The sequence below is a fragment of the Oncorhynchus clarkii genome, chromosome 18 (genome assembly GCF_045791955.1).
Source record: "Oncorhynchus clarkii lewisi isolate Uvic-CL-2024 chromosome 18, UVic_Ocla_1.0, whole genome shotgun sequence".
NCBI lineage: Eukaryota > Metazoa > Chordata > Actinopteri > Salmoniformes > Salmonidae > Oncorhynchus > Oncorhynchus clarkii.
The window spans coordinates 24,534,397-24,546,713 of record NC_092164.1 but is presented as its reverse complement, the minus strand read 5'-3'; the positions used below and the strand labels follow the sequence as shown (position 1 = coordinate 24,546,713).

General features: G+C 44.6%; 1 protein-coding gene across 1 annotated transcript in view; it reads left to right on the top strand.

Moving 5' to 3' along the window:
- Positions 1–11,979, top strand: part of LOC139372539 (contactin-associated protein-like 5) — a 28,244-nt gene extending 16,265 nt beyond the window's left edge. Inside the window, exons 6-22 of the mRNA XM_071112275.1 lie at positions 944–1,217; positions 1,385–1,528; positions 1,711–1,876; positions 2,775–2,881; positions 4,618–4,737; positions 5,121–5,321; positions 5,879–6,035; positions 6,202–6,329; positions 6,564–6,734; positions 7,025–7,243; positions 7,398–7,637; positions 8,329–8,430; positions 8,518–8,649; positions 8,753–8,886; positions 9,013–9,316; positions 11,423–11,485; positions 11,695–11,979. Coding sequence (XP_070968376.1) covers positions 944–1,217; positions 1,385–1,528; positions 1,711–1,876; positions 2,775–2,881; positions 4,618–4,737; positions 5,121–5,321; positions 5,879–6,035; positions 6,202–6,329; positions 6,564–6,734; positions 7,025–7,243; positions 7,398–7,637; positions 8,329–8,430; positions 8,518–8,649; positions 8,753–8,886; positions 9,013–9,316; positions 11,423–11,485; positions 11,695–11,963 — 2,931 coding nt within the window. The 3' untranslated portion in view covers positions 11,964–11,979. The remainder of the gene's footprint in view (positions 1–943; positions 1,218–1,384; positions 1,529–1,710; positions 1,877–2,774; positions 2,882–4,617; positions 4,738–5,120; positions 5,322–5,878; positions 6,036–6,201; positions 6,330–6,563; positions 6,735–7,024; positions 7,244–7,397; positions 7,638–8,328; positions 8,431–8,517; positions 8,650–8,752; positions 8,887–9,012; positions 9,317–11,422; positions 11,486–11,694) is intronic.
- The last annotated feature ends 338 nt before the right edge of the window (positions 11,980–12,317 follow it).

The window sequence follows — 12,317 nt, the reverse complement described above, 5'->3', positions numbered from 1 at the left end:
AATATTGTCCACTGTTATCTTTCAGTAATTTTTCATCCAAGTTGTCAGACGCCGGTGGCTTGTCATTGTTGATAGAGAACAATCATTTTTTTCCCCTCTTCCACACTCACTTTACGGAATTGAAAATTACAATTCTTGTCTTTAAATTTGTAGAACGTTTGCCAATCGGTTGTGCAGCCAGACTTATTTGCCATTCCTTTTGCCTCAACCCTCTCAACCATACCATTTTTCAATGTATTAATCCACCGGGATTTAACAGTTGTTACAGTCATTTCGTTAATGGGTGTATCCTTATTAGTAACCGGGATAAGTTATAAATGTGTCAAGTGCAGACAGACAGCCCAGCGCCGGAGTTCTGTTCTCCTCTGTGGCAGGCAGCAGGATCGATGATGTATTCACAGCTAAGCTGAGCACGTGTATCGGACAAATACTGAACTGTGTATTCACTCTCAATGCTCCTTCACTCTGCCTGGGACAGGAAAGCTGAATTAGTGATAACATTTGACATTTCCATGGCCTTTCCACTCAGATGACCATGAATAACATTGCATCTGCTAGTGTGTGTGTGTGTGTGTGTGTGTGTGTGTGTGTGTGTGTGTGTGTGTGTGTGTGTGTGTGTGTGTGTGTGTGTGTGTGTGTGTGTGTGTGTGTGTGTGTGTGTGTGTGTGTGTGTGTGTGTGTGTGTGTGTGTGTGTGTGTGTGTGTGTGTGACGTACAGTATGTCAGTCACGCATGCACATTCATTCTGTATGTGTCACAGGAAAGGACCCCTGACTCAAAGGACTCCAGAACAGACACACAAAAGGAATGACTTCCCGTACTGTGTACAATTTCCGTCTCTTTGAACAGTTGCTAATCAGCACGTCTCAATAGAAGAGTGTAGTAGGCTACCACTGAATGTGTATAGCATTGATCCCTACTTAGCCTTTCCTCTGTTCCCCAGGGCAACGTGACCTTCTCATGCTCTGAGCCCCAGCCTCAGATGGTGTCCGCCACCTTCCTGTCCTCCAGCGGTAGCTACCTGTCTCTACCCCTGGGGCCTCTTGGGGTGTGGGGGCTGGACATACACTTCCACTTCAGGACCTGGAACCAGGAAGGACTTCTGTTCTCCACCGGCCTGGCACAGGGATCACAGCACCTGGTGTTGCAAATCAGCGGAGGTCAACTGCACCTAATGATCCATGGAGCTGCTGAGCAGAAAACCAACATTTCCATAGGTTAGCAGCTCGCTAGCTAGGAAAAAGCCACCTAATGGCATGTCACATTGACTTTGCGGTCGCTAATGTTTGCTACGTTTGCAGGTAACAATGAACTGGCAGCATTATGGAACTGCAGTAAATGTAGCCTAACCCATGCTGTGTTTTTCTGTGTTCTGTTTCACTAGAAGGCAGTGTAACTGATGGCCTGTGGCATTCTGTTAGTCTGAGCTACAGAGATCGGATGGTTTCCCTGGTCTTGGACAATGAGCCAACTTCTACCATGGACGTACAAAGTCATGCAGACTCAGGCAATAGTGTATTTTTTGGAGGTAAGATGGCAGTCTTTTAGCTATTGCTTATTGTTGGTGGAAAATTGGTAATGACCCTGTCTTAAATTATGCTTGAATTTTTTAAGTGTGTGTTTTAATTCGATCATTGTTTCATCAAAATGTGTTCGATGACTATTCCTGGAATGATTTAGCAATATAAATATTGTCATGATTTCCAACAGGTTGTCCCCAATACAGTGGTGACTGTAAGAACCCTACTGTGGCCTTCCAAGGGTGCATGCGTCAGATCTTCCTAAACAACCAACTTATGGATCTACCCCATGTGCAGCAAGGGCTTTTGGGTAATTACAGCAAGCTTCAGTTCGACATCTGTGGGATCCGCAACAGGTATGCTCACAAAATCTCAACAATTCATGTTTTTATATCTTGTATTTAGGCTACAGTATGTCATTTGTGACACTGTTCTATACAATATACGGGAAAGTATCTCTGTGTCTGTCTCTTCAATCTGTATAACATGTGTATGACCTGAGATCAGATGGAAGGACTCCCATTACAACAGAGAGCATTTTGCTTGGTGGATCCTAAATGGCACCAAAAGTAGTGTACTATATAGGGAATAGGGAGCCATTTGAGATGCATCCCCCTGGACTGTATGCCTGTACTGTCACACTGCCAAAGCCAGAAACATCCTCTGAATAATTTGTTCCCATCCCTCTAAGGCAGCTGTGTGCGTGTGTGTGTGTGTGTGTGTGTGTGTGTGTGTGTGTGTGTGTGTGTGTGTGTGTGTGTGTGTGTGTGTGTGTGTGTGTGTGTGTGTGTGTGTGTGTGTGTGTGTGTGTGTGTGTGTGTGTGTGTGTGTGTGTGTGTGTGTGTGTGTGTGTGTGTGTGTCTCTCCCATCCCTCCCTGGGCATCTATCCCTGCCAGTATTGATTTGCCTGTGTGCCAGCTCTGACTATTAGACTGAGTGAGAAATATGTTGTGGCTGTGCCAGAGCAGGCAGCAGTGATTAGGTTGACGCGCTCCAGGAGTCACACTCTGTTTCCTCCCTAAGCCTGCTCTATGGAGGGGTGGAGTGATGGAGGGAACTGGCAGAGGAGACAGCACAGACAGTGGCTATATCGAGGGTTATAGACAGTGGATATGCAAGGACACAACACTATGATAGAGGAACTGCCTTATATATCTCTTTTATCTTCTATTAATGGCTTTTCATGCTACTGTATGCAGCTCTGCAGTCATGAGTTATGTTCGGAGTGTGAACATGTCTCTCTCTTTCCATAGATGTCTGCCTAATTTTTGTGAGCATGACGGACGATGCACCCAATCATGGGATACTTTCTACTGTGACTGCTCAGGGACAGGCTACACTGGAGAAACCTGTCACAACTGTAAGTCAAACTGTCACAACTGCGGCCCAAATGTAATGCCCATGATAAATTTGGGCTGACTTTGGATATCCTATGGGGCTAGTTAGAGACAATCGGTAAAATACACAAGATGCACGGGACAATGTGTTAAAATTCCAATAGCTACACATTTCAAATGCTTAAAAACCTCAAACCAACAATACATTTTAGTATTTTCCTATACAAATATTGAAAGTATTTACTGAGAACTAAAAGGTGTGTAATGTGAAAATATTGTCTCATTTACATTGTGTAATTTATTGATGGTCTCTAACTAGCCACAGGGATAGGCTATCCAAAGTCAAACCAATTTTGTCATGGTCGCACACCAGCTGGCTAAAGCTAATTGGCTAAATTATTTGGTTAACTCTTCCCACTGGTGAAGACACACAAGAGACACCCACATCAAACTACACCCCAAAACCACATCACGTTTGAATTCAGTCATAGCATTTCTTAATGAACCAATTCTAAAACGAGGCCAAATCAAGAAGTGCAGTCACCCTTTAAACTGTCTCTTTCATGATAGTGAACATCTTCACCTGTGAAAATATACAGTACAAATACACTCAGTGGACAGTTTACTAGGAACACCAGCCTGTTCGAGAAAATGGTTTGCTCCTACCGACAGTGAGTCACGTTGCCGTGGCTTGCTATATAAAGCAGGCAGACAGGCTTCGAGGCATTCAGTTACTGTTGGATTGAACTTTAGAATGGGCAAAGTGAATGACCTAAGCAATTTTGAGCATGGTATGAGCGTCGGTGACAGGTGTGCCGGTTCCAGTATCTCAGAAATGGCCGACCTCCTGGGCTTGTCACAAACGACAATGTCTAGGGTTTACCGAGAACGGTGGGATAAATAAAAAACATCCAGTCAGCGGCAGTCCTGTGGGCATAAACAGCTCATTGATGAGAGGTCGAAGGAAAATGGCAAGAGTCATGCAAGCTAACAGGCGGGACACAAACAGGAAAATAACGTCACAGTACAACAGTGGTGTGCAGAATGGCATCTCCGAACGCACAACTCGTCGGTCCTTGTCATGGATGGGCTATATGCAGCAGATGACCACACGAAGTTCCACTCTTATCAGCGAAAAACAAAAAGAAGAGGCTCCCAGTGGTCACGCGATCACCAACACTGGACAATTGAGGGGTGTGAAAACATTGCCTGGTACGACGAATCCCAGTTCCTGTTGCGTCATGCTGATGGCAGAGTCTGAATTTGGTGTAAGCAGCATGAGTCCATGGCCCATCCTGCCTGGTGTCAACGGTACAGGCTGGTGGGGTATTGGTATGGGAAATGTTATCCTGGCAGATGTTAGGTCCCTTGATACCAATTGAGCAACGTTTCCATGCACAAAGAATTCAGGCTGTTCTGGAGGCAAAAGGGGTCCGACCCGGGTGTACCGGTACTAGACGGGCCCCTGAGTGTATATTATGTTTAATATACTGTATAGAGTGACTAAAGTTACATTAGTGTTTCCACTATTTCCCGTCACTGAACTCTCATTGATATTCCCATCAGGGTGTCATAAATTGTGAAGTGGAGGGAACTTTACTGACTGCTGAATTATAAAAGCTGCCGTGGCTTTCTACTTCACACCACTACCGTTCACACATTTTGCATGTGACAAGAAAATGTAATTGAGCTAGTGCTCTTGGCATACTGCAACACACGTATGGGCTATTGATATAAGTACTCATCTTGCTTCCCACAGCTATTTATGAAGCGTCGTGTGAGGCACACAGACAAATGGGGAGTACGTCTGGCAATTTCTACATTGATCCCGATGGGAGTGGTCCTCTAAAGGCAGCACTGGTCTACTGCAACATGACTGGTGAGCTCATGGCTTGGCATAGCCTGGTTAAACCAGACTGAATTGTAGTGAAGCAATGGTGAGCACAGCGTTTGGTAACCCGGGCTAGGCCGGGGAAGCTGCTGGTGCAGTTTTGGATATTCTCAATGAGATAATATGAGGCTAATGCGATTAAGTGTGTCCACCACTTTACACATCTTTGTTTATCTCTGGTGTACTTTTCATACAGTTGACTAACCTGAATTAAATGAATCATTAGAAATGTGAAGGACACCTATCTTGGAAAACAAAATTACATTCTAGTAGTCTTTCTCATGCTAATATGATAATCTGGATTATCCACTGTGCTGTTAACCAGATAATCCTGTATATAAAGTAAAATGTCTGCTCTGTCTTCCCTATAGAGAACAAGGTATGGACAGTGGTGGGCCACAACAACAGGGGGTCTGTGAATGTGACTGGAGCCACAACAAAGAAGCCATATGTGATGCGGTTCAACTACACTGTCTCCCTGGAGCAGCTCCGCACTCTGATTGGACGGTCTGAGCACTGTCAACAGGAAGTGGTCTACAGCTGCAGGAAGTCCCGTCTCTTCAATACTTGGGGTGAATCTTATTGGAAGCCTGATAAGTGCAAACAGTATACTGAGAGCTCAAGTTGAAATCAAATTACATAATGGATTTCTACCCCAAAAGTTGTACAAAAATATTCAGTGAGTTCAAAGTATTGCCGAACCCTCTGTTCCCTTTGATTCCAACTCCCACTGTGAAAAATGCCTCACTGTCTTCGTCGGCTGTCTCGCCTGGGGATTTCTTGTTTCTCGTATGAAATATTGATGCGGGCGGTCTTGTTTTAGATACAGGCAAGACAATATGTCAAGACAAGGTATTTCACCAACTTCAGAATTGCCGACAAAATCAATTAAACTTGGCAGGCGTTTGCCTCCCACAATGTGCGTAAGGTCGGGTTTACAAGACTAAAAATCAATCATGTGTTTTCTATGATGGCAGAAGATAAACCTCTGTGTGTGTAGTAGGTGAACATGTCCCATGGGCCAAGCAGACCACATTGGCCAGACAAAGAGTATAGTTGATGATGTAGTAAATATTTGTTTCATTTTCGTAGAGATTGCATGATGGAAATAAATGTGCATTGGTTGTAGACGGGAGGCCCCTGTCGTGGTGGCTGGACGGGAGTGGAGAGAAACAGACCTACTGGGGAGGCTCTGTACCTGGGGTCCAACAGTGCTCCTGCAGCCTGGAGGAGAACTGCATTGACATGAACTACTTCTGCAACTGTGATGCAGACACTCACTTGTGGTACAGTGGATGCCAATGTGTTTTATGACCTGCATTAACAACATTCATGTGTTTTTACCAATCAGTCTTTTCTTCTATAAATGTATCATTTCTTAGAGCTTTGAGTGCATCTTTAAATTGAGTAAACTGAGGTCATGTCTAAAATTATCTAGACTTTTTCCAACAGGGTAAACGACACAGGACTGCTGTCCTACAAAGATCACCTACCACTGACTGAGATTGTAATAGGAGACACCAACAGGACAGGCTCAGCAGCTGTATACAGAGTCGGCTCCCTTCACTGCAACGGTGACAGTAAGTTTAGTTCAGTTCATATAATTATCCCAAAAGCGAGTGTGCCAATAATAATTCTAGATTTTGTTCATACAGAATATGCCAACAATAATTCTGTCACTGTAATTGTTAACACCAGGGAAGAGTGGAGCAAGTTCTGTATATCTGTAAAAGTAAGGGGGAGTGGGGTAAATTGTCCCAGTTTTTACATTTTCAGTTACTTTACTTTCTAACTGTACTTTCCTGTATTTGCAGGGTTCCTGTGGAATGCAGCCTCTTTCTACCCCGGGTCATCATCCCTCCACTTCCCTAAGTTCCAGGCTGAGCTCAGTGCGGACATCTCTCTGTACTTCAAGACCACGGCTTCCTCTGGTGTTCTCCTGGAGAACCTGGGGACCACTGACTTCATCACGCTGAAGTTGACCAGTGAGTTGGTCTCTCCCTGAGTCCCAAATCAACCAAACCCTAATCCCTCCCTAGGCACTTGTGTAAATGATAGATGATCACCTCAAGTTGAAACCTTTTCTGTTTCTAGATGAAAGATGACTTGGTATTTGATTAGATAGTTCTGATAACATTATGGAAAACTCTGGTTGAGTGGGGAGAATACATTGGTCCGGGAGCCAAAGACTACAAGCCTAAGTAAGACAAATCCATCTTAAACAAAGGGTGGGCCACGTTTTGAACTTGAATTTCTGTCTGTCTGTCCCCCTCAGCTCCCTCAGCTGTAACATTCATCTTTGACGTGGGAAACGGCCCGGTGGACTTGACGGTGACGTCCCCTGTCCCCCTGAATGATAAGCAGTGGCACTACGTTAGGGCTGAACGCAACTTGAAGGAGGCCTCTCTGCAAGTGGACCAGCTGCCCCTACACACTCTGGAGGCCCCCTCTGAAGGGCACTACCGTCTGCAGCTCAAAAGCCTACTGTTCATAGGTAGGCACTAGACCCAGGTCAAACCATAACAACACTTTCTTTGTATATTAGCTACTGTTTAGTTCCACATTGGAAGTAGTATTCTTCTATTTCTAGAGCATTTTAAACATACTGTTTATACTTCCTCTGTTTCCTACTTCCTACTTCCTGCCAGGAGGATCCACCTTCAAAGAGAGCACTTTCCTGGGCTGCATCCGTGCGTTGACCCTGAACGGCGTGACCCTTGACCTGGAGGAGCAGGCCAAGTTGACCCCAGGAGTGACCCCAGGCTGCCTGGGCCACTGCAACGGCTCTGCTAGTGTCTGTCATAACAGAGGGCGGTGTATGGAGAAAAACAGTGGATATGTTTGTGACTGTACACACTCTGCCTACAATGGACCACACTGCAAGAAAGGTGAGTAACAGCAATAAGCTAAAAAATATTGTGAGAAGCTGAGTTAATGGCTGTCTTTGGGGTTAGGAAATTGCATATTTGAAAGTATGAAAATAGATTTAAAAAAGTATTATTTCAAAAAATTTGGGGAATGTATTTTATTTATATCACAAGGAGTGATCAAAGCATGTATTAAAAAGATCAGAGATACTTTCTTTTCAACCCCCATTGGCTCATTCATTTCCATAAATCTGAAACTAATATCACGGGCCAGGACATATTTTCTGTTGGATTGAATTCCATTCAAAAGCTGTGTTCATGCTGGCCTGGCTGACACACAACAGGACTCCTGCTGAGATGACGCCACCCATTATGGATGAATCCTGTATTAATCCACTGGCATCAAAGCAGGTTTTATCACTTCAGATATCCAGATATCACCTATTCACAGCGTTTTGAATGAGGTTTCTGGACAGAGTCGTGCTTTAGGGGAAGGGGCACTTGGTACCTCAGAGAATGTGTGACTTCTGTTTGATCCATTGATGATCTAGCAGTGTTTCTTTGAGTTTTACTCTTTCAAGCATCCCTTTTGTTCTGACCCATTCAACATTCAGATAAGCCGGTTGTCTGAGATCAACAGCACAATATGGCACTACTGAATAAGGAGCCTTCTACACTAACAACAACATCCATGTTTGTATCCCTGTAACAGAAGTGTCAATGTCCTTCGAGAGTGGCTCCTCGGTGACCCTTACCTTCCAGATGCCTTTCCCAGTCATGCACAACAGAGACAGAGATAGCCAGTCATCTAGCAGTCAGCCAATCCATAGCCAGTCGTCTAGCCGTCAGCCAATCCATAGCCAGTCGTCTAGCCGTCAGCCAATCCATAGCCAGTCCTCAGCCATCTATGCCCACAACGGCGAGTCCAGAGAAAACGTTGCCTTCAGCTATCTGACGACTCACACCCCTGCCATGTTACTCTGTGTCAGCACCTACCATCAACAGTACCTGGCTATCATCCTGGCTAACAACGGTAGCTATATTTTTGCTATCTCCATCCATGATTCTCTCCGTCTTCATCTCTTAACAACATTGTACAATTAGAAGCTTTTTTCTGACTTTCTTAACATTTGTAGGGAGTCTGCAGATCTGGTACCGTCTGAACAGAGAGAAGAGAGCAGAGATCTTTACTCCCAAAGTCTCCAGCCTAGCCGATGGGCAGCTCCACCGTGTCCAAGTACACCGGGAAGGCAAAGACCTTTATGTCCAGGTCAGTGATCTCTATCTAAATCTATTTCAACATAGCAAAGCATTATGCTTACAGCATAGACAGTCAGCCCACCTTGAAGGCATGTTGAACTGCATTTGGAAATGTTTGCTTTTTTTCTTAAACCAGATTGACAAAGACATCGACCAAAAATACAACCTTTCTTCTGACATGAAGATGAACACACTACGATCTCTGACTTTAGGTAAAGTCACAGGTACATCAGCAGGACATGCTGGTTTGGATGAGGAAGTGCTTAGGGCAGGATCCAAGGGTTTCATTGGCTGCCTGTCGTCTGTCCAGTTCAATCATTTGACACCGCTGAAGACAGCCATTCTGAGTCGTGGAAGCTCATTGGTCCATGTTCTTGGCAATCTAGTTGAATCGAACTGTGGAGCGTTGGCTGATAGTACAACTTCACAATCAGCATCTGGTGAGTTTAATAGCATTGATGTGAATCATGTTCGGCTTCACAATATGGATTTTATTTATGCCATTTTATTAGCATACAGTGCATTCGGAAAGTATTGACTTTTTCCCCATTTTGTTACATTACAGCCTTATTCGAAGATGGATTAAATCGTTTTTTCCCCTCATCAATCTACACACAATACCCCAATAATGACAACGCGAAAACAGGTTTTTAAACATTTTTACAATATTCAGACCCTTTACTCAGTACTTTGTTGAATCACCTTTGGCAGCAATCACAGCCTTGGGTCTTCTTGGGAATGATGCTACAAGCTTGGCACACCCGTATTTGGGAGTTTCTCCCATTCTTTTCTGCAGATCCTCTCAAGCGCTATCAGGTTGGATGGGGAGCGTCACCGCACAGCTATTTACAGGTCTCTCAAGAGATGTTCGATCGGGTTCAACTCTGGCTGGGCCACTCAAGGACATTACGAGACTTGTACCGAAGCCTGCATTGTCTTGGCTGTGTGCTTTGGGTCGTTGTCCTGCTGGAAGGTGAACCTTCACCCCAGTCGGAGGTCCTGAGCACTCTGGACAGGTTCTCATCAAGGATCTCTTTGTACTGTCCTCCGTTCATCTTACCCTCGATCCTGACTCCCAGTCCCTGCCGCTGAAAAAAATCCCCACAGCATGATATTGCCACCACCATGCTTCACCGTAGGGATGGTGCCAGGTTTCCTCCAGACGTGACGCTTGGCATTCAGGTCAAAGAGTTCAATCTTGGTTCTCATGGTCTGAGAGTCCTTTAGGTTCCTTTTGGCAAACTCCAAGCAGGCTGTCATGTGCCTTTTACTGAGGAGTGGCTTCCGTCTGGCCACACTACCATAAAGGCCTGATTGATGGAATTCTGCAGATGGTTGTCCTTCTGGAAGGTTATCCCATTTCCACAGAGGAACTCTGGAAATCTGTCAGAATGACCATCGGGTTCTTGGTCACCTCCCTGGCCTAGGCACTTCTCCCCCGATTGCTCAGTTTGGCTGGGCCAGCTCTAGGAAGAGTCTTGGTGGTTCCAAACTTATTCCATTTAAGAATGACGGAGGCCACTGTGTTCTTGGGGGAAGAATTTTGTTGGCACCCATCTTCAGAACTGTGCCTCGACACAATCCTGTCTCTGAGCTCTACGGACAATTTCTGGTTTTAGCTCTGGCATGCACTGTCAACTGTGGGACCTTATATAGACAGATATTATATAGACAGGTATCTCTGTTTTTTATTTGTAATAAATTTGCCAAAAAATCTAAAAACCTGTTTTTGCTTTGGCATTATGGGCTATTGTGTGTAGATTGAAGAGGGGAAACGTTTATTTAATACATTTTAGAATAAGGCTGTAACGTAAAACAAAATGTGGAAAAAGGGAAGATGTGTTACGGTTTTCTTCTATCTCCTCCTCTGACGAGGAGGTGTAGCAAGGATCGGACCAGCGTGGTAATTTAGATTCATCTTTAATAATGATGAAAAAAACAAACAATAAAAAAACAAGAAAAGTAACACGAAAACCTAACAGCCTATACTGGTGCAAACCAAACACAGAGACAGGAACAATCACCCACGAAACACTCAAAGAATATGGCTGCCTAAATATGGTTCCCAATCAGAGACAACGATAAACACCTGCCTCTGATTGAGAACCACTCCAGACAGCCATAGACTTTGCTAGAGAACCCCACTAAACCACAATCCCAATACCTACGAAAACCCCAAGACAAAACACACCACATAAATAAACCCATGTCACACCCTGGCCTGACCAAAATAATAAAGAAAACACAAAATATAAAGACCAGGGCGTGACAAGATGTCTAAGTACTTTATGAATACACTGTAAATCCAAATTATACAAAGGGTTGTAACGGCTGCACAGAGTGGGTCTTTAATGACTCATTAACTTGACCTCTCTCTTTTAGGTTTTGACATGAGCAGGCATAATTACTAAATTAAATTACTCATTGATTGAAATGCCTTTATAAATTCCACGTAGCCTTTCATCGTCCACAGAATATAATTGAAGGTCATGTCTGACATCTCCTTTGTTTTGCTTGCTTCCTTTCGTCTGGAATAAATCCCTCAGAGGTTGTCGATAGGGGCGTAGATCGACTGAAGAAGACAAGAAGTGATTCAGCAGTCATTGGAGGTTAGCCAGAAGATCATCCCCAGTTATCTGTGTTTCTTCACATGATAAATTATGTCGAAAATTATTTAATTTCTGTCAATGTACAGCCATTCTCCCTGAAACAGATACTTTTTACATTTGGCGTAGTAGGCAGGATTGGGATATTCATGTTGACCAAGTAACCCCCAGAATGATTAACTTTAAAGTCAAAACAATGTTCTCTGTCTCAGGTCTCATCACAGCTGTGTTCCTCATCACCCTCTGTGCCGTGGCCGTGACGTCGTGCTTCCTGTATCGCCGCTGCAGCCACAGCCACAGCCACACCCACACCCACCCCCTGGAGAAGGCCTCCATCTCACAGAAGAAGGATTCCAGGCACAGCCCGGAACACAGCTACCCTGCAGGCCTGGAGAACAGCTATCCTGTAGACTTGGTCTTGGATCTAAACCTGGACCTACACAGCTCTGTGAGTCACAGCAGAAAGGAGTACTACATCTGATGCCACCATAGCCTTCTTTGCCCAATTTCCTGCCTCCTGTTCCGCACGCTGTTCTGCCTGGCCTCAAATACAGAACAGGCCCCTCTGGGTAGAGCAGCCATTCATCACAAAACCCAGTGTTAAGTCACCTGACTGTTCCCGGGCTATCTAGGAGCAGTGATCATTGGTGATCCATTCCCTGTGTGGCTACAAGAAGGACCCAATGGAGGATGGTCATGCCGCAGTGTTATATCTCAAAGGCTGTTTATTGGAGCATGGGAGCTGTACCTCTTTTGATGAGCGATGACAATTGGAGAACATTTATTGTGTATCTACTTCCTATTTCATTGCTCTAAAGTCAGGAGACAAAAAGCC